A 22,280-nucleotide genomic window follows, 5' to 3' on the forward strand; every position below is an offset into this window, starting at 1 on the left:
TCAGCCTGGTGTATCATCTTGTGTTACTTTGTGTATCTGATCAAATGATCTGTTTCACGTCTTGGCAGAAATAAAGATTGCAATGAGAAAACAAACGTCTGTAATTTACAATTTACGGTAAAATACCGGCAGCTGTGGTTGCGAATTTTACCTTACAAATACGGTAAAAAAAAAAAAAAAAAAAAATTTAAACCGTATGCGGTATTTTACCGTAAATTAGAGACATTTTTTTACAGTGCGGAAAACATTAAATGTGTGGAATTATGTGTTTCACCCTTATTTTTTTTACTGAAAAAAAATTCTAATGAATTCTTAAGTATATTTATAACATCCAACATATAACGTCTAACTTTAATTATCAGCTCTCGCCTACTGAGACATGTAAAAACAATAAAAAAAAAAAAAAAATTAAAACATGTGACAGCTTCAGTTTTGAGTCTGCCTTTTTTTTCCAGTTTCTTAAGCTAATAAAGAAAAAAATATTTCAGAAAAGTTTGAAAAAATCTGGTAACATGAAAACTCATTATAGGTTCCAACTAAAACAAAAAAAAAAATCCAAAAAAATGTTTTTTTAAATGACCTATTAGTCTAACTGAACTCTTTATTTGTTTCCTGACCCTTTATCACAATCACTCCTCAGAACAGCTTATTTAATTACATCCAGCATAACATGAAGAGTGCTCGTTCAGTTGCCGGCCTGCTTTTTTTGCTGAGTGATTTAGGATTCTGCGGGGATTGGTCAGCTATTATCAACATTTTCCTGTCAAAGTAAAGTGGCGCGTGTTTTTCATTTCCACGTCTGAGGACATCTGACATTTTCTGGTCCACATAAACCCGACTGCTGGCTGGACTCCAGCCACACGACCCTCTGGTAGCACGCACGTTGTTTGGAATGACATGGAGGAAAAGCGTTACTGAAAATATATTTAATAATTAAACAGAGCACAGTTACATAGAAAGGAATGCAAAACAGATGAGTAAAAGTGGGTCCTTAGAAGGTGAAAACAGACCTACTGCAAAGGTTTGAGTTCCTTCCTGAACAACAGCAAGTTCATCATGAGGGAACGCAAAAAAAAACCCACACGGCTGCTTCCTGGAGCATATCAGGTCTCTTGGAAGCGTTCTCCTAAAGGAGCGCTGAGCGTCCCAGCGGTTCCACGAGTCCAGCTGAATTGCTTCACTCTTCCTGTGTGTTCTCGAAGTGAGAGCTTGACCCCTCGGACTGACGGTCGGCGTCGCCAGCAGGTCGTTCCTGCTCAGAGAGCTGCTCGCTGCTGGGGATGGAGTTCTTCTTTGGTCGGCCTTTTGGCTTGGTGGGGGACTCCAGCCCTCCTCCCTGTAGAACCTGCAGACGGGAAGAAGAAGAAGAAGAAGAAGAAATCTGGTCTGTGTCGCTGTAAATGATCACCCACACTGCAAAAACACAAAATCTTACCAAGCATTTCTGGTGCAGTTTTTAGTGCAAATGTCTTAGAGCACTTGAAATAAGAACTGACTTATACGTACATTTTCAGCAAGATATAGAAGCTTGTTTTCAGTAAATAATTTCTTAATATTGATTTTTTTTTAAAGCATTAGCAGATTATTTCACTTATAACAAGACATTATTCCCTTGTTATAAGTGAAATATTCAGCCAGTGGAACTAGAACTTTTACGTCAATATTACAGGATTATTGACTTTAATCAAGCCTCTAAATCTTGCTGAAAAGTTACTTATAAGTTAGTTTTGTCTTATTTCAAGCGTACTAAGATATTTTCGTACTAGAAACTAGAACAAAAATATTTGTTTAGATTGTTTAGTGTTTTTTTGCAGTGCTAGATACAGTAGTTGCCATTTCAAGACTCTTGTATTTTCAAAATTTCCCCCCCAAAAATCCTCAGTTCTCTGATATTTCATCAACCACAAAAAAACACACAGCTGCTGCTACCACTGATATGAGAATGGGAAATTTCAAGGTGAAACAGATTCCTGTGGTCAGCAATACAGAGCACCAATATCATCATCATCATCATCATCATCATCATCATCATCATCATCATCATCATCATCATCATCAGGGCACAACTTACAATTTTCTTCCATTTCATCCTCCTGTTCTGGTACCAGGTTTTCACTTGCAGCTGACTGAGGCCCAAAGACTCGGCCAAATCTATTCTGCAAGGAGCAAAACACACACGGACGCTTTTCAGTATTCCATATTTAACATATTAACACAACGCGTGCTGTAGAAATCAAGTAATGACATGAATATTTTAAGAGTTTTTTTCTGTATTTCTAAATGCTAAACCTGCAGATTCGGTGTAAACATGCAGCAGCAGCAGCTCAAACGTCAAGGCCTTCGTGTTTTCTTTTGCCCAGTTCGTTTTAAGAGTTTACATTTTGCAATTAAAAACTGTACATAAAGTCAAACAATGTTCCTATTGTTACAAATCAAGCCTAACTAAGTGCTAGAGGACGTTTTGGACGTAAAGACCTAAATATCTTAAGACAACACAGTTCAGTTCAATCAATCTAATACAGGAGCAACTTCAACGTTCCCCCTTTGGATTGGTTGTTTGTGTTTCTAAATGTTACACGGAAATAACATGAAACAGCAACAAATCCAGATTTAATCAAACTAAAAGAGCGCAAAAAGAAATGAGAACACAAGACGTTATGTTACAAACACCCTGAGTCCGCGTGAAAACTGGCCTGTTTGGTCCAAATCCACCAAAAGTAAGTTTGATTTCAGCAGAGAGCCTTCGTTTACGAGAACATAACATCTAGGAGAAATCTGTTATTTTACAAAGTTCTGGGTATTTTTATTACATGTCCATAAAAAGTCTTTAACTTTTTTTTGTAAGACGATGTTTGCCTGTTTTATGATTAAGGTGGCCGTCTGTGGGCCAGTCTGGACACGAACCGAACGGTGGGTATGAATAAAGGAACCGGATCCTGAGACCGAACCTCACATTTCATTTTTCTAATGAATTACTGACGAAAACATGTAAAACCCTGATTAATATCAATTTGCGCAAGGCCAGGTGTAAATATTAGGCTACATCATTTGTCATATTCAAATTGCTTTATTAAATAAAAATTGCACTTCAACTTTGACGCTTATTTTTTTTTCTCTCTCTTTTTTTATTTTTACTGCTGACTGCAGCAAAAAAAAAAATATTTGGACGAGTTGGAAAAAGAGAGGAAAGGTAAAACAACAGCCGCTGTTTATAGCTAAGTCCAATAAGAAGTATTGGACTTGATTTATTTCGAGCTGAAAGTGCGGAGGTCTGATTAAGGGCCTGTTCTCTCTCTCTGTGTGTCTCTAGTTCCCCCACATGAAGATGAATACCAACCAAAATGTCTGAGCTGAAGCCCACCGGCTTTGGGTGAAAGCCCAGGAGTGGACGCACCTGTCCGGGGTGGAGAGGTACTTCTGCTTCTCGAAGCGCTTCTCCAGGCCCATCAGCTGCAGCTCGGTGAACACGGTGCGACTCCGCCGGCCCTTCTTGCTCTTCCCGCCGCCGTCGGCTCCGTGCTCCAGCTTCCCGCGCAGGTGCAGGTCAAGCGGCAGGTGGTGGCCGGCGGGTCCGACCTGCAGGCCCGGAGCGGCGGACAGAAGCGGGGAGCCGAGCGCGGAGCCCAGCGTGCAGGACAGCGGGGACAAGGGGAACTTGAGGAGGTTCGCCTGGTCGGCTTTTAGCACTGCGGCGGCGTGGGAGAGGAAACATTGAGGTCGAGTTTAAATAGCAGCTTCTTGAAGGTAAACTGTAGCTCAACAGACGAGTTTTACAATGGCGTCCCCTCGAAAGTGGAACTCAACAAAAAAGCAGTAAGTTCATCATGCACTTACTGCCGTTAACGTTTAAACGGACTTTTATGTTTTACTGACAAAGAAATGACAATTTAACCTTATTAACCCGCTTTGAATTGAGCTTATCAGAGACGTCAAGGAATCGCAGAACCTCAGAAACAGGGCAGATATCAAAACCTGCTTTTAGTTTTCGTCGCTTTGGTGGTTTTCAGAAAATAAAAGCCCAGATTAGCAAAGTGAGCTCAGAATAGCTCATCCTGCACGCGCTCACAGCTGGACCGGAAACCTTAGCTGAAAAATAAAAGATAAAAACGAAGCTAAACATTCAAGCCGTCGCTCGGACTAAATACTGGAGTAATTAATAAGCATAAACACCGAGGAATTTAATATTATTTCTTTGAAAAAGCTAAACACTGTTTACACAATGATAACCAAAATACGGGACCGTCGTAACTAAATAAGCCGCTATACTCTGAAAGCTATTTAAGATCATCACAATTTTACAAAACTGACAAATAATAATTGGCAACATTTGCATTTTACTCATTAAAACCTTCTGAATGTATGCATTATTTTTTTTAATTCTAATTAGTTTTTGGAAATCTCAACTTTTTTTTTTCTTTTTACACAATTTTGCGTATTGATTTGACAGATAAAGAAGCTGGATTAAAGACAACAATCCAAATTTCTATCCGAATAACATCACACGGGATTAAGCTAAAACAATATAGGGGACAAAATCTCCAGTAGCTGATAAAGGATAACATTTGGAACATTGGTTAAAAATTTACAGGTCTAACTGAGTTTTTATTTTATTTTTTTAACCAGTCTACTTTGTGTAAGGCCGAGCTCATCTGTTCTCCATCTCACCCAGCTGACTGTGAAACGGCCGGGCGGACAGAAGAGCCTGCACCCCGAACTTGAGCAGCTCTCCGGCCGGCGCTGACGTTTTGTGCTCCGGGTGATCCGTCAGAATTTCCTCTATCATGAAACTCCTGTAGCGGTGAGTCCTGTGGTCCGGCTGGACGTCGGGCGGGTAGTAGTGGGCGCCCATGTCCAGCGGGTGCTGCATGCTTAGTGCCTGTCGGCACTTAAAAAAAATAAATAAATAAAAATAATTATAAAAAAAAAAAAGCTCGGACACGGATGATCGCTCCCTCAGAGGCCCGAGTCACAAGTCATTTTTTCCTCCGCGGCATCGAGTCAGCAGCTCGGAGATGCCGAACACAGGCAGCCTAATCTCCAAAGTCCTCTGATGGAGATTTAATCTTCTTGTTTGTTTTTCCTCCCCCAGGTGATTTTTATTTTTATTTTTCCTTTTGCGAAGGAATCTTACTGCCGATGGCGATCACTTGGCCTGAGTCCGGAACCTGTGCATGGCCTTGCTGGGGGGGTTGTTCCTGCGGACCGCGGAGCCCGGCACCTTGGTAGTGAGAGCGGGAATAAGCCTTTTGGAGTTAAGAGTTCCAGCGTGGCTCCACCCTCCTTCCCTCTCTCCCGCCCGGGATTTGCCCTTGCAGCTTTCTGCCTTTTGTCGCAGCTAAACCTCCATGCAAAGGCACGCGTGTCCTGCGTGGACTTATTCAAAACAGAGGTAAATGAGGACTTGGAGCAAGGACACTTGAAGCAACTTCAACTAGGAACTCTTAGCCTGATGATGGTGATGGTGGTGAGCAGGCTGAGAATAGAGAAGCTGGTCCTAAAAGGATAAAATGATATATTTTACATAAAACATATAAAAAATGTTTGAGTTGGTTTATTTCTTGCAGTGCAACAGTCAGACTTAGTTGTGCGGTGTTAAAAATAAGCTCTTATTTAGCTTTTTGTTTTTTTGTGGGTGTTTTTTGTTTTACCTCATAGCCCGAGTACCTCTGCGGGTTTTTTAATCCATCTTGAATCATTGAGCTAAAATTTCAGTAAGACTTGTAACTTACTTGAAGTTGACAATCAGATTAGCTACTTTTTTAATTTAGAAAACCCCCTTGTTGTATCAAGGCTTCTATAAGCAGAATAAAACACAAACTACACTAAGTTAGAAGAATAGAACATTGAAGAATGAAGGATAAAGGCCACCTAAGAAATCGAGGATGAAATAAGAAATCTCGTAGAAGTTGACGACTTTTCTTGCGGATTTCGTTATAGATAGGTCACTGATCAAAAAAAATAAAAGGTATTGTTGTGAAATTTGATTGTAGCACAAATCTAATCGGAAACGTCATTGGCAATTGAAACAATGATAATATTATAAGAGTAATTTTTGGGGGGGATTTTTTGCTTTGTACTCCTCTGAAATATGCCTCCCTCTGGTGGTCCCTCCAATGATTACAAATTAATCCCTGGGGATGTCTGCGAACAACGGCAAAGATTTTCTCACTAATCTGGATGATGGTCCTTAAACATCTTAAACATGTTTTTTTTTTTTTCTAAAACACGACTCAGTTTTTTTTTTGTTTGTTTGTTTTTTGTACACTGCAAATTCAAAATTTGATGGAAAACCCGTTAGTCACTCAATCAAAACTTATTCTCTGTATTAAATTAGCAATGGTCACAATAAACTAATATTTAAGTTATTAAATGGAGCCACCTATTGATACACATTCCCTGAGCTGAATCAATCAACTTACATTGCACAATAGATGTATGATACATTTTAAAAAGTGAGACATTAGAATCACAGAGATTATTCAGATAACATGATCATCTGAATAAAAGCAATTCATCAGAGTACTGGGTGTTAAAAAAAAGTTACTGTTCCTGAAGACATATCCTGGGCATATCAATAAATTATTATTGATAATAATCAATAATAATTTGAACATTTAATGTTATTAATATTAGTCCATGCCGGGACGCACATTGCCTCACAGGGGAAATAGACCATTTTCACAATTACATCACATAAATTCCAATTCCCTATTCTTTCCTGTCTATCGCTTAGCAAAATGGCAGCAGGTGTTTGTCCATTTCAGCTGCAGAAAAGATTTGTAGATGCTAACATTTGGTAGAGTTGGAATATAAACAGGGCATCATTAAAATAATTGCCAAGATGTTTAAAATTCTTTTATAAAATATTACTACAACCACATCCTGTTTTCTGGACGTTAATGACTGGTAGTGGGGGATCAGTCCACAAGGGGGCAGTAAAGGATCTGCTACTTGCTGGGTCAGTGGTGATCCCAAGGCCTGCTGTGTTGTTATAAAAGTGTTACTGTCTCTCCAGCAGGGCTAAGATTAATGCTGTGGATCTAGTCTAAAACAGATGAGGTCCTACAGGCCATGGCAGCCATGTATAATGACTAAATGTATCTGGCATAATTGTCAGACAACTAAAGCAACAACAGAAGATACCAAATATCTTAAATCTTTAAAAAAAAAAAACAACATGTGATCCTGAAGGTAACGTTTGTCACCAGTATTTATATTCAAGCCTTTCTGGATTAAGATTTCCAAGAAAAAGGCAACTTATCAGATCAGAGAGGACGGCTTTGTTACTGGGAGCAGTTTGGATGATGCTTTTTAAAAGATTTTGATAAGACTCCGAAGTATGGAGAGTAGATTTCCTTAAAAAGATCTGGAATACCAGTTTGTGTCGGTAGTACACAAATAAATATCCCTGGACCATTTGTCCCAAATCCTCTGAGTAAGTAATTCCTTAAAAGTGAAATAAAGAAGAGACAGGTAATAAGCATTTACATTTAAAAGCAGGTCGATCGCTGAGGAGATCAGATCCCAGGCTGATGATTCGTGCAGAGATATGTTTAACATTGAGCGTGAGGTGGGTTTAGAATAATTTCTGATTCCTCCACTTGATTGTTGTAGGTAACATATCTAGAGAGTCACGTACAGAGCGCCGTTTCACTTTAGAGAAGGTAAAGGCAGTTTCTTATTATCTGGCTACTTAAGGTGCTTGTCTAACTTGATCTCTTTTGTGTGTAGGTTGGCCTGCAACTGTTTCAGTTCAGTTTTTGTTTTAGTTTAGAATTTCTTTTTTTTTTTTTTTTGGATAGTTATTGACCAAAGTATTTTCTTCTCTTTTTTTTGGTTTTGTTAAAGGAAGGGGAGTTTTTATTGTCTAGCCCTCTGGCTTGTTTTAAACAAAAAATGACCTATGCTGTCCCTGCATAGTTTTATTTAGAGTGAGGAAAATAGTGGAAGGAGAGTTTTTCTTTTCTTTGCTGTATTCACCAGGGATTTTTGTGTGAGTGTGTTTTTGTTGGGGAACACAGGTGCATTTAGTTATTTGTGTTTTCCTTATTATTATTCCTCCCCCAAGCAGTCTAACTTTATTTAATTGGGTTTTAACTATATGTCTCTCAGCTATACGGTTTCCAGGGCCAGCATAGACTCCTACTTTTAGTGTGGTCATTTTTATACAATAAAATAAACTGACTATTTTTGTCCATAGGCATTTATGAATTCAATAAACTGTATTTCATTTGCAACAGTGCCTCTGTTCATTTTTACAAACTTATCTGTGATCTGGTAAAAAGAGGATTTAAGGTTCTTAACACATAACAAAAACTGTACCAAAGGTCACACACACACGCACACACACACACACACAGACAGACAGACAGACAGACAGACAGACAGACAGACAGACAGACAGACAGACAGACAGACAGACAGACAGATAGATAGATAGATAGATAGATAGATAGATAGATAGATAGATAGATAGATAGATAGATAGATAGATAGATAGATAGATAGATAGATAGATAGATAGATAGATAGATAGATAGATAGACTGCTGAGCTGAGACAGAGATCACGTGGTGCCTTTGGGCCGTTATCCCCGGCTGGTTGCTAGGTAGGCTAGTTAGCTCGCTGACCAAATGATGTGGCCGCCAGGACGGAGCGCTTTGCGACCTGCCAGCGTTAACATAACGGCGGCTTCGGGGAGATGACGAGACGATGTCAGACACTGTAAAAACGTCCCCGCTCAAGGACGACTGGAAAACGGTAATTCTGTCCCTTTTTTTTCTTGGTATCCTATTGGTTAGCCCGAGCCTGGGCTTTTAAAGTACAGTAAGCTAATTAGCTAACGCTAAGTCTTCAGCTTGCAGCATCAGCACCAGGACACAAACGGAGCTGCTGCCGCAGCGCTGTCACGAAGATGTGTTAAAAAAAATGCCACCGAGTAAAGACTGTGCGTCAGTCATCTGTAGGGTCATTACACGGTGTTGTTAGAAGCTGGTAAAAACAGCACCGTGGGTCCGGACAGGTTTACTGACCGAGTCGGTGACAGCCTGGACGCTCATCAGTGGTTTCCTCTGAGCTGTACTGCATATCTTGCTGACTCCGCGTTCATTTATTTCAGTAGTTGAGTTCAAAAAGTGAAACTCATATTCTAAGTATTATTTACAAGCAGAGTGATATATTTCAAAGATTGATTTCTGTTGCTTTTGGAGATTGTAGCTAATGAAAACCCAAAAGATATAGCATCTGCTCTCAGTCCGGGCTTCTTTTCTATAAATTACTGCATCAGTGCAGCGTGGCTCGGAGGAGATCTACCTGTGGTTCTGCTGAGGTGTTCCAGAAGTCCAGGTTGTATTGTTGGCCCCCATCAGGTATTAGAACCTGCAAACAAATAGCGTATCTCTATGAAGGTTGTCAGCAAAGAGAACCTGAAGTGCCCTAATATGTCCTAGTAGCAGTTGCTCTGACTTTGAAATAGGGTTGCACCAATTGTAGTTTTCTGGCCAATTACCGGTCTTTAAAAAGCCTGACCTATTGATTCCAATTTTTTTGTTTGTTTGAAATGTCACTAAATATAGCAAGGAAGTCACTGGGTTGGCTGTAGTGGGGTGAAATTGCGAACGTACACACGTGACCTGGTGGGCCAGTTTATCAGTCAAACCCCTCTCACGAGAGAGTAGAAGAGGACAGTGGTTAATTTGTAGGCCTTTGCCAAAGTAGATGAGATCGGGGGATAAGATCGGCTTCACATGTAAGTATCGGCTGATCACCAATCTCCCAAAATTAAGGCTAAATCGGCTGGTCAATAAATCGGAGGCAAGGTCATCATTCCCCGGTGGACAGCGGATCCAGCAAGGCGACCACATAACTGCTCCTTGTGTCATCAGAGGAAATCCCACGAAGAGCAAATTTGGTGGACAAACCATGAAGGTGCATTATGCAGCCAAATATCTGGGATCTTAACAGCCCCAGAAAAAGAAACCAGGGACACCAGCAGAGGTTCCCCAGTAGCAGGCGTGCCCTGAGAGGAGCTGGTTTTACCATTAAACCTCGACCTGTTTGCCTTCGGGTCACCAAATGTGGAGGAGTGAGAAGGACGACACAGGAGGTAGGTCTGATCATCTCGCTTACTGGACTCCAACTGACCCTCACAGAATAATGGTATGCAGAATAACATAAAGGAAAGGCGGTTCGCCCAGGCCGCCAAAGAGGCTAGCACCGCCTCTGGCCATTGAGACTCAAATCTATTGGTGAAGCTGTTGTCGAAACAAGAAAACTTGCCCCGAGAGGATACAAGGGTTGACGCAATTAAAAATCCCATAATGGAAATGACGGGACTTGACGACCAGCTCTCCATCCTCGTCAAAGACGGGAGGGTTTCTCGACTCGTTACCCACAGGGAGCCGCGTTTTATCATACTGAGCCGATACTCCTTTTCTAGCCTATGTGTGTCTTCCAGATCAGTAAGATTCCATCGCCAAATGCATTCATGCTGTTCCACGTCGTTGTGCAGACACTTTTCTCTGCCCAAGTCCTTTGTTGTCTGATCAGGTGCCCCTCCAGACACACTGGCATAAATTAAACATGGTGAGAGAAACATCATCTCGTTGGGCATATTTCTTTCGTAGCACTCAAAGGGAATGACTCTCACATGCCGCGCTCATTAGGAGCGTGGCAGGAAACTCTCAGCTTTCGCACCATCTCTCCTAAGTCCTCCCGGTGGACGTGAGGGTGTGGAGCAACAATGAATGTGAGCAGCGCCGTGGTTGCCATGTCCCCTACTAACAGTACTGTAGAAATTAATTGTTCCTGCATTGACTAAGTTCAGCGTTTTTAATCTGCTGCGCGCGTGTCACGTTTGTGAGGAAGAAGAGCTTAATTGTCATCAGGAGCTCCACGTGAACCACACCAGGTGATGTCAGGACCCTTCTGACCCATCGGAAACACCTCAGCCAGTCTTAGATCAGCCCTCGATGCCATATCAGTTTTTAAGGGGAAGTGTGGATTACATCTTGAAAGAGAAAAAAAAAGCGGAAAAAAACCCCTCTACAGGTTCTAACTTTACATGGTTTATTATTTATAGAGTTCAGGAGCGTAACTCCGCGTACAGGTAGTGATGTAACGCCAGCTGGATCTGAGGTTGGTAAAGATAGCTTTCAGTAGGAGTCCATCACCTCTTCACAATATAAAATGGTTAAAGCGGCAGACAAGATGTTCTGTTCATCTTGCTAACATCTATATAAGTTTCTGCAGCAATATTTAGTCCTCTTTATAGAACTTGTTAGAACTGGATAGAACTGCGTTTGATTATGTTTATTCTAGCTTTTATTCCGATCTCTGCTGCGGACTGATGTCATCTTAAATACATTATTCAACCTCAGTTGTCAGTAGAGCCACTCAGATTATTAGTCACATAGCTGGTTGAGTTTTTATCCAAGTGTATTCACCTGGTTAATGTGCCTAACCATAAATATCACAGTCTACGTGATGAGATGAAGCTCAAATATATTGAAATAGATCTTTTAGGTCATATTGCACAGTCCCACCTTGAACAGCATTTAAAGCTCCTGCCTTTAGTTAAGGTCAGAGGCCATAATTCAAGTATTTTTGATCTAATTTCTAGTACAAATATCTCAGTACACTTGAAATAAGACAAACTAACTTACAAGTAACTTTCCAGAAAGATAAAGACGCTCGTTTTGAATTATTCCTTAATATTGATGGAAAAAGTACTTGTTCTATAGGCAGATTATTTTACTTATAACATGGAAAAATTGGCTGTTAAGTGAAATAATCTGCCAATGGAATTAGTACTTTTTCATGAATATTAAGGAACAAGCTTCTATATCTTTCTGAAAAGTTACTTGTAAGTTAGTTTTGTCTTATTTCAAGAATACGAAGATATTTACACTAAAAACTAGATCTAGGGCTGTTGTATTATCTAGGGCTGCTGTATGTTTTTTGATTACGAAAAACAAATATTTTCGTAATCGAGTAATCTATCGATTATTCTTACAATTAATCAAGTAATCGGATAAAAAAAATAGCTAAAATAAAACATTGGTAAATCTAACGGCAGTATTACTATCACATATCAACATCAGTCCAATTTTTCACATTTGAGCTTCCCTAACAATAACTTTTCTGTAGTTTGGAAAATGAACCTGTAACAATAATAGCTCGCTTTCTACGATAAGCAGAAGAAAAGTTATACAAGAATCTGAAGAAATGTCTGTACTCTAGCTTTTCATCTTCAGTCAATTTACTAGATGAACTCTCACCGTGCCCAGACATTTATTTGTTGAGACAGGGATGATATGAAATAAATTTTCCGGTTCATCCATAAAGCTACACTTACGTTAATCATCTAATGCGCAGCCGCCCGCAGTGTTCAGTCTATCCGCTCACCTGTATAAATACACCTGCAGCGCTCTTCCCCTCTGTTCGCTCTGAACCGCCACCAGGCAGCAGCTCCGGGAGGAGAAAAGCTGCCGTACTCCAAGCATCGCTCCAGTCATTTTAAGAATGCTTATTGGTCCCCCCAAAAAACGACAAAGACCCGGACATTATCACGAATCAATAAAATCCTCCCAGGCCGAACTTGAAAACTGGACGTTATGCTGCTTACAGTTAGCTTTCGTCAGCAACTCAGGCGGAAGTCAGAGCGCTTTGCAAGGCAAGTAATAATAACCCGGCCGGAACACGGTGCGCTAAATAATAAAATAGAAATTAACGAAGCTTCGAGGCAGGTACATTTTCCTCGAGGAATTTTAATAATCGAGGTACTCAAATCACTCGAGGAATCGTTTAAGCCCTAACTAGATCGGAAATATTTGGTAAGACTTTGTGTTTTTGCAGGACTGTTTTCATCTTCCAGGACAGGAGCCTTCAAATCCAGTCCTTGAGGGCCTGTACTGCAGGTACTGCCTCGTGGTTCAACACACCCCAACCAAACGACTGAACGACCCCCTCAGTTTGGAGTGAAGTTCGCCAGAGTCTTGCTAATGATCTCATTACATGACTTGGGTAGTCTGAGGCAAAGATGCTTCTAAAACCTGCAGCACAGCGGCCCTGAAGGCCTGGATTTAATGATCCCTGATCTCAGCAGATCTTCAGTTGGTTCATCCTCCAGTTACAGGTGGACTTTATTTAATAATCAGGTGAAGGTAATTGGCTGTGCTAGATATCATTCATCATGCGCACTCAACAATTTTAGAATTAAAACATACTGAGGTTGTTTTGTGCATTTTGTGCATTGTTCAAGGGGTGTGAATACGCTGCACATCTATCATGCCACTGTGCTGTTTGACTAAACTCGTCTCATCGACTGAATCAAAGAGGAAAGAGCTGGCAGAGGTCAAGGAAATGTTTGTTATTCCCAACAGTCCAGCTCCATCCTTAACGGATCAGTGGATCCGACAGGTGCTGAATTTCACTCATGCAACACTGAACATGCAGAGCTCTGATTGGAGTTTCACAGTATCATACGAAACATCTGTTCCCCCAAGCCAAACTGATGTCTAGAAACCTAGTAGTGACCAAACCTTTCCTGCGGGAGTCAATGAATCTGTAGTGTGAGCACAGAAGTCCTGCTTGCTTGAAGCGCTGCTACAGCAAGTGGATGTGCTCAACTGAATAATTGATTAGAGCGCCATCAGCCTTGTAGAGGAGAATCGATTCCCAACATCACGCTGCAGCTGCAAATCAGTGAAGGGAGGTTAAAACCAAGAGAGATCTCATGTCTGTGCTTTGCTGCAGGTGCAAACATCAGCCCAGAGTGGAGCTGAGGACATGAGACCCCAGAGCAAACATGGAGGCATGCAGGTGGTGCATTCCATGGCAACACTTGTTGGTACTTCAGCTGCTCCCAGCGGTGCTGATGCCACGCCCAGCTGCTCCCTGTGCTTCTGTGGTCTGCCTGACATGTGTCTGTTCCTCTCTCCCCTGAGGTGTCCTGCCAGGCAACGCTGCTTACGCCTATCGCAGCTCCGACGCCCAGTAACCGTCTGCGTAATTGGCACAGCCGGAGCTCCTGCCTGTTTGCTGCTTGGCTTTTCCGTTTTGTGTTTTTCCACCTGCTGACACACCGTTTGTTCTCGTGTTTCAGCCCCGGTCATGGCAGCAGGTGTCAGCATACTGAGCGACCTGCCCCACTCCGTCAGGGCTCCCCATACAGAGGAGGTCGGTGCAGAGATGGAGGCAGGTAGGGAAAACTCTGCAGCACAATCAACAACACATGCATACTCTGCTGCTGTTGCTCTAGGCAGGACCATAAACCTACAGTCATGCCTCTGTATCTTGTTAAATTAGAGATTCTTTACAGGTTTGCTCTCACTTTGAGCCGGGATATCTGTGTAACTCAGAAATGTGACGCATCCTGTTTCCTCTTGCAGGTAATACACCTGATTGGATGTCACATGTGAGAAACTGATTGATTTATTGTAGATTTGGTGAGTTTCAGGTCTTTGTTTTTAGGTGACGTGATGTGCACTGAATGAAATCGAATTCTTAAATAGTTATTTATACTTATTTTGGTAATTGAAAAAATAATAAAGTGTTTTCTCGGTAAGAATGTTTTAGAATAATAACAGTTTCAAGTTTTACTGGGCAGTGATCTCAACAACAGCACAGAGTTAAGTGTAAAATAATTGCAAATATAAAAAGATAAAAAAATAAACACTATTGTATGCTTAAGCCGGACAATAGCATACAGTAAACCTTCGTTTATCGTGGGGGTTACGTTCCAAAAATAACCTGCGATAATTTTAATTTGTACTATAGAACAAAACCTAAGACCAAAATCTGTTTTCAGGCCCAAGCATTTGTTTTAAGAAATTAAAATAGAAAAGTTTTCTTACAAATAACTGACAGTTTTAAGAAATACTGTAAAATAATAATTTTAATAATCAACCAACGAGGTTGGGCACATTGTGACTCGCGTATTTTACAGTTCCTCTGACTGGGCTTCTCTGTGCTGACTCCATCTGCTGTAGCGTCTTTTTCTACTGAAGGCCGTGGTGCAGGTGTCTTGTTCTGAGAGAAGAACATAGTTATGGGTAGTTGTTGGCGCTCTCTTTTTTTCTACTGAGCAAGAAGATTCTTCTAAACCAGTGGTTCCCAAAGTTGGTCCTCGAGGGCCGGCATCCTGCATGTTTTAGTTCTCTCCCTGGTAGTACCAACAACCTTTTCAACATGTCAACGTTCTTCTCAGGCCTTCTAACAAGCCATTATTTGATCCAGGTGCGTTATGCACCCCTGTTCTAAACAGACATGCCACCTTCGATTATATAAGCGAACTGTGATGAATGACACAGGAGAGGGTCCCGTTCTTGTGCTGCTCGCTGACGTTTTTGCAAACATGTAAATTTGCCAAGTCGAACACATTCTGTACTGGACAGTAAGGACATTGATTGACAGCCAATCAGGACGCAGAACACAATGCGTGTTAATACAGTGTAAAGCCAGAAACATCTGCGAAACCGAGAGGCCGCGAAAGGTCAAGTGCATTATAGTGAGGGTTCAGTGTATTGCTGATTTCATGCCACGATAATGACCTTGAACCCCAATTATTCCAGTTTGATTGGGCTCAATTTCTTGGACATTCTCCTGCTAGCCCTTCTCGAGTCTTGAGGAAGCACAGCAGCCACAAACCATCACACTGCCACCACCGTGTTTGACTGTTAACCCTACGCACAGAGCTGCTAACTCTGCAGTGTCTGTTAGCCCAGAAAGCCTGCGATACCTGAACCAGTTCAGTTCATGTTTCAGAACTGAGAACAGCCTTTCTGAAATGATTAAAATCATTTCCAGCAGATTTAGGAACTGTTGCACTTTTTTATGCTAAATGCCCCAGCTCTGCTCTGGAGCTCCTGCTCTCCTCTCTGATGGTTGCTGCTGGCCTCTTCCAGCTTAATAAAACACTTCTCACCTCATTTATACTTCTGATCATTATTTTTATACGCTGTGGACATTTTTTTCCCCAGCCAATGCAAGAGTCCCCACAGCGAAGTACACCAAGATGGGGGAAACACTGAGACACGTCATCCCTGGTCACGTGCAGTGCTCCATGGCCTGTGGAGGGAAAGCTTGTAAATACGAGAACCCGTCTCGCTGGAGCGATGAGGAGCAAGCTATTAAAGGACTCTACTCATCTTGGTGTGTCTACAGGTCTTTCTAAGCTCGTAGCTGATTGGTCCATCCTGTTTTTTCCTCCTCATACATTGTCTAATTTCCCATTTATAGGATCACTGACAACTTGCTAGCTATGGCAAGGCCTTCCTCTGAAGCCATAGAGAAATATAATATAATCCAGCAGTTTCAAAGGTACTGTATTATTCTGGAGCTTGCTTTTTTTTTTAGCTTTGGTTATGTTTTCATTCCTTTACCCTGTTGACGTGTGTAATGCTGTCCTCAGGTGTGGTGTGAAGACCGTTATTAACCTGCAGAGACCCGGAGAGCACGCCAGCTGCGGCTTCCCGCTGGAACCGGAGAGCGGCTTCACCTATCGGCCCGAAACTTTCATGGAGGCAGGAAGTGAGTTCCACATCAAGCAGCACCGTACTGGTGAAAGCAAAGGCTCTATTTTCTGTAAAACAAATTGCTCATCATACACGTTCAGACCTGTTAGTACTGTTAAAACTGGATCGTGGTGAGGGCATTGACCATTTAGCCAACTATTTGAGGTTTTTCTCATTTTGTTGCCTGACTTTTTAGGGTCCGCCACAAGTCATTTCGTTCCGACCATGTGTCAGTTTGTACCTTCCAGCTAGGCGCTTCCTGTCTGATTCAACAACCAAGCATGTAAAATAATGTTCAAAGGAGTATGTTAACCTGTTGTATATATGGATGGATGTTGATGTTTCATTGTTTGTTTTTTGGTTGGTTGAGCTTGAAATTGCCAAAATCCCATGAAGCCTTCTGTGTGCTGTTCTTGAGCTAATCTAAAGGCCACATGAAGTTTGTACCTCTGCCAATTCCAGCCATCTGCTACCATGGTTGCCAAACATTGGCACCAAGGACAGAACAACACCTATCAGTCAAACTCTTTTGTATGTTCTGCAGTGTTGGAACACTGGTTTATTTTTTGTAATTGTCTCAGTAAAGTAGCTGTACAGGGTGGGGACGATGTGGCCAGGCAACATGGTAACTTTTATTGAAGCATTGTCTGTTCATCTCTTCCTGGGTGAAAAAAACATTTAAACAATAGATGTCGACAATGAGAGGAACAGAAGTGGATCATGTATGAAGTGCCAAAATGATCAGATCACATGAGGCACACACTGAGCCAGTTGTTATTTGTTGTTTGACTTTCTTTCAGTATATTATTACAACTTTGGATGGAAAGACTACGGTGTAGCATCATTGACAACAGTGCTTGATATGGTGAAAGTCATGTCGTTCGCTGTTCAAGAAGGAAAAATAGCCATCCACTGCCATGCTGGTCTCGGAAGAACAGGTTTGTATGCCAGACTCCTCTTCAGAATGGCAGAGATTCTCACTTTTTCTTCTAAAAGTTTGAATTTCCTTTCACTCAGGTGTGTTATTGGCATGTTATTTGGTTTTCACCACCCGGATGAACGGTGATCAAGCCATCCTGTTTGTTCGAGCCAAAAGGCCCAACTCCATCCAGACCAGAGGCCAGCTGCTGTGTGTCAGGGAGTTTGCCCAGTTCCTGGTTCCTCTGCGAAGTGTGTTCTCATGCACTGAACCCAAAGCAAGTGCCGTCACCTTGTCCCAGTACCTTACCCGGCAGCGTCACCTACTGCATGGCTACGAGGCCCGGGAGATGAAGAACGTGCCAAAGATTGTTCAGCTGGTGTGCAGGCTGCTGGTGGACATTTCGGCCAACAGACAGGTGGTGATCGAAGAGGAGTGGCTGCAGATCCCCGACCTCACCGCTGAGGTGGAGAAGACCGTGTCCCAGCAGGCCCTTCAGCAGCTGGGGAAGGAAATGATGGGGAAAGGGATTCCGCTCCTGCCTTGTTCGTCAGACATGCTCAGCCCTCCACCACAGCCGAGCAGAACCTCAGGTGATCAACCACTCGCCAGTGACAATGAGTTGGACCCACTGTGGCGACAACAGAACCTAGGAAGTCCTCAAAGATTTCTGTCTAACAACCGGAGTCTCAGCGACTCTTTGCTCCACAAGCATGGACTGTACCAGGAGCGCGTAGAAAACCTTAGTAAACCAATCAGCTGCCGGACGAGACTTTGCTCGTCTCACGGCAACCTAAAGACCTGCAACCAGTCCGGCTGCTGTTACCCCTGTACGCAAGACACAAACTCTCACACAAGAGCCAAACAAGACCTGGGCATGTGTGTTTTACATAACAGGCATCGCAGTTTAAGCTCTCATTTGTCAGAGCTTGGAAAGAAATCCTGCTTTGATGCCACGCTGCCACCTTTTCCACTCCAGAGCAGCTTAGTTTCCAGTGTGGAGTGTGTGGATGGAGGAGCTGACCCAGGCGATGCCCCAGAAGCCCCTCACATCAGCCTCCAGTCTGAACTCTCCCATGATAACAGACGTCTGATGGTGGCCAAAGCTCTGGCCACAGACTTGGTCGACAAGGAGGTCTCCTCCAACGTTTTAATGTGGCAGGTAAAATCTTTTCTTATTCTGCCCAATGCAAATGGCAGTCCAGGCTCGGTGAAGCCTTTAACAACTAAATCCAGATTTGTCTTGTCTGACGGAGTGAACCTGCAGCAGTTCTTTCATAGTTCAGTCAGTCAGCCACTTCCTGTGTTTCAGTAAGTTGATCCTCAGCGTTTCTTGTTGCGTACAGACAGAGCTGAACTCCAGAGAGGGAACTTGGGAGAGGCTGTGTAATGAAAGAGACCCGGTGGTCCTCTCCAGCCTGATGTGGTCATGGCTGGAGCAACTCAAGGATCCAGTCATCAGCCATGACGACGTGCTATCCCTCAGTGAGAAGAATGTAAACCCACTGACTGCCATCAACTCTCTGGAAAAGGTAGCTGCGTCAGCACGTCTGTCTGATGCTCACAAAATCATTTAAACTGCTTAATTTAAACATCTTCAGTGTCCTCAAACACGTTTTCTCACAAACTTTGCGGTAAGAAAAACGACCTTTTTTTTAAAACAATTTTTAGCAGTAAAAAAAACTGGTTAAAAACTGTTTTCTACTAAATTTTACAGTAAAAAAATACCATAAAACCAGGTGTTGATGCAACGTCCTTTGATGTTATTGCTAATGGACTACTTTACATACTATGCAGTCATGTGGAGGAGTTACACAGTAGAGTATTTCAGGGTGTTATCTTCTCACCTTTAAGAACCCCATACACCAGATAGTTTTTTCAGGATGTCCTCAAACAGAAATATTTTGAGGACAAAAGTATCTTTCAAGTATGCGTCTTCAGAGTGTGTGAGAATGCATGCTTTCTTCCAAGTTACCAAGTCTGACTAACTTGCTGTAATTCAACCTCCAGGGTCACAGGCTCACGTTGCTGTGCATCCTCGAGTGTGCTGCTCATCTCCTGCCTGTGCCTGAAGACGTGCTGACGTGTTTCCTCAACAAGACAATCAAAGTGTTCACCAGGGTAGGTGTTAACACTAGGCGCTTTTCCTCTAGCCCGCCTCTAACCGGTTCGGTTCCGGTCCACCCCTGTTCAAGATCCATTAGCAGATCCGCAGCGGCTCTGCCCGGCTGTTGTCAGATTTTCGTACCTACTTTAAGGGTAGAACTAGCCGGGCCGAGCCAGATACGGCACCAAAACGATTTGATTAACAGCTGCACTGCAAAAAAACGCAAGAATTTACCAATTAACTTTGGTCGAGTTTCTAGCGCAAATATCTTAGTACACTTGAAATAAGACAAAAGTAACATACAAGTAACTTTTCAGCAAGATGAAGAAGCTTGTTTCAGGTCAGTAGTTCCTTAATATTGATGAAAAAGTTCCAGTTCTATTGGCAGATAATTTCACGTATAACAAGACATTTTCCCCATGTTATAAGTGAAATTTGAAGCTGCGGTCAGCTTTCTGTCTGATCTGCAGCTTTGCGCCGTCAACGTGAAACACTAGAACTACATAACATTTTGGATAAAAAAGAAAAAAAAGTTCATGCTTGACTATTAATTTACATGTTTTGACTTCATTACCTAAATCCAAAAGGTTGCACTTTAAAAAAAATTTAATTAAGTGCCAGAATGTGATATTTGTATGTATCGTGGAATAATCAGCTGATCTGAGTCTTTATCATTGTGTTTGGGCAAGCAATGAAGTTCTGTAAGACTAAATGAAATATCTGGGTTCATTTGGGTCCATTAGAATGAGAACCTGAAGGTTCTCCATTACTGAGCGTCACTGCGAACATCAGGGAGAGTTGACCGCCGCCGCTGCTCGCTCACAGCCCAACCACAATACTGAGGAACAAAGTGTATAACGGAGAAGCTCACTACCCGGTGCAGGACTGAACCAAGCCGAACCGGACCGCACATTAACCGGTTAGAGTGAGACCTGCTAGTGGAAAAGCGCCTACTGTGTACCCCAACATTTGAAGATGTGAACTCCTAAGACATTTGTTTTGCTCTCACCAGACTGATCCAGCCTCAGAAGAGAATGAGTCACTGTACAAAACACTGAAAGCAATCCTGACTCCCCTTCTTTACGAGCTGCATTCCAAAGCTGTGGATGTGACCAAAGACTCCTGATCAGCTTCAGCTTCGTTTCTCCAGACAGGGTTCCATGCTCGTGTCATTAGCCAGCGCCTTGCACCATGTACTTTGGACTTTACCGGCCTGTAAAGTTTGAAGCGTTTTCACTGAGGAGTGTATCGATATGTAGATGGTAACTACTGCCATTGTTGACGCTAACGTGCCACTGTGCTCAGCTTGAAACATTTGTCTGCGACTTCTTTTACGCCGTTTATGACAGACTACGTTCTTGTAGTGTCTGACTTTTATCTGCCTGTAAGAAGACTAAGAAGAACGTTTCTTTTTTCTCCTAACAAATTCAAATTCAAGAATACTTTATTGATCCTAAAGGGAAATTAAATTAATAAGTACTGATATTTAAGTGTAAGACAAATCCAAAGATGTTTTACGATATACAGATGGTGTACTATCACTTATTTATTCCGATTTTTTAATTTTTATTTTAAACAGCTGAACTAGAGTTCAGCTAAAGCTTAGCGAGTAATAGGATTACTTTACTTGATATAGAGTATCAAGCCAGATAAGAAACTTTGACTATGTGTTGGCAATTCATGTTCAACTGACCACTGTGCTTTTTGTTAATCTGTGCAACTTGATGTCCTTAATGTTATTTACAACATAAAACCTCTCATTGTGATGTTCTGCTGATGCAGAACTACCTCCTTCGGCTGGATCCTTTACCATGGTTTGTGCGTGCGTGTGTGTGTGTGTGTGTTTGAGAGTGGGCAAGCTGCGATAAGTCTGAATACTGCCTCTCACCTTATGTGTCTCACGTGTGGATGTATTGTTGCTTTGACCTGCTAACATGCTGAACGTGGAGCGCTGATGGAAGGCCTGACACGTTTCACTGTGGGGTTTGTTTTCGGTGTCCAATAATTTTGGTATACTATCTAAAGTTGCTTCATGCAGAAATAAATGCCTGAGTAATTGCAAGTTGTGTGGATTAATTATTCCTAAGCATTAGTTCAGCTGAAAGGTGAAAAGAAAACAGTTACATAATGAGCTGCCCATTTCCTGTAGCGGCCAGAGGTCCTTAGATCAAGGCGTCGAGGCGTTGGTGTCCTTCAACTTTGACATGAGTCCCTGGTCCAACAGACCTGAATCGGTTCCTCAGTAGGAGGTCAAGTTCCCCAGAGTCACAGTGCTTTCTGCTAGTTACCTGACTATTTGACTCTTGAAGCTGAGGAGCAGGACACCAGCTCTTTCCTGCTGTCTTATGTATTAGTACATTTCTGTAAATTTATATTATAATATTATATATCAAAAAAAAAATTTCTGTGCCTCCCCAAACTGAATTCTGTCATTAGTCTCGCGAGAACTGCCACAGAGGCTGCTGCAGGTGCCGACAGCGGGAACAAACCAGGTGTTGAACCAAAAGGTCATGGCATGCCAAAAGCTGAGTGAAGCACCCCATCTTTACTCAAGATGTGGTGTATATACAGTATATACTGTATATATATATGTGGATATGTATATGTGTGTGCGTCTGTGTGTATGTGTTGACATTTAATTTAACCGATTAAATGTCAATCATATAACATTTAAACATTACATAAACCGACACCCTCATCTATGGTCATGAGCTTTGGGTCATGACCAAAAGTACGAGATC

At 42.1% G+C, this 22,280-nt stretch overlaps 2 protein-coding genes across 7 annotated transcripts; one reads left to right on the plus strand and one right to left on the minus strand.

Annotated features, from left to right (window-relative positions):
* Positions 1-911: 911 nt before the first annotated feature.
* barx1 (BARX homeobox 1) lies at positions 912-11,729 on the minus strand. 2 transcript variants are annotated; one of them, XM_023325362.1, is made up of 5 exons: positions 9,312-11,729; positions 4,666-5,494; positions 3,395-3,686; positions 2,072-2,156; positions 912-1,345 (listed from the first exon to the last, which is right to left on the minus strand). In XM_023325362.1, the coding sequence occupies exons 2-5, from the start codon at positions 4,865-4,867 to the stop codon at positions 1,178-1,180; spliced, it is 747 nt and encodes a 248-aa protein (XP_023181130.1). In that variant the 5' UTR covers positions 4,868-5,494; positions 9,312-11,729; the 3' UTR covers positions 912-1,177. The 2 variants fall into 2 exon arrangements, with proteins under 2 accessions (XP_023181130.1, XP_023181131.1); XM_023325363.1 differs by lacking the exon at positions 9,312-11,729 and adding an exon at positions 9,032-9,051.
* ptpdc1 (protein tyrosine phosphatase domain containing 1) lies at positions 8,536-21,593 on the plus strand. Of its 5 annotated transcripts, none has more exons than XM_023325358.1 (10): positions 8,536-8,759; positions 13,755-14,199; positions 15,980-16,151; positions 16,239-16,319; positions 16,411-16,529; positions 17,314-17,451; positions 17,531-18,594; positions 18,779-18,964; positions 19,443-19,553; positions 20,552-21,593. In XM_023325358.1, exons 2-10 carry the CDS (start codon positions 14,112-14,114, stop codon positions 20,663-20,665), a joined length of 2,073 nt encoding a protein of 690 aa, XP_023181126.1. In that variant the 5' UTR covers positions 8,536-8,759; positions 13,755-14,111; the 3' UTR covers positions 20,666-21,593. The 5 variants fall into 5 exon arrangements, with proteins under 5 accessions (XP_023181126.1, XP_023181127.1, XP_005812811.1 ...); XM_023325359.1 differs by lacking the exon at positions 20,552-21,593 and adding an exon at positions 20,283-20,545 and having other exon boundaries at positions 14,104-14,199; XM_005812754.2 differs by having other exon boundaries at positions 8,537-8,759; positions 14,104-14,199.
* The last annotated feature ends 687 nt before the right edge of the window (positions 21,594-22,280 follow it).

The sequence above is a fragment of the Xiphophorus maculatus genome, chromosome 20 (genome assembly GCF_002775205.1).
Source record: "Xiphophorus maculatus strain JP 163 A chromosome 20, X_maculatus-5.0-male, whole genome shotgun sequence".
Taxonomy (NCBI): Eukaryota; Metazoa; Chordata; class Actinopteri; order Cyprinodontiformes; family Poeciliidae; genus Xiphophorus; species Xiphophorus maculatus.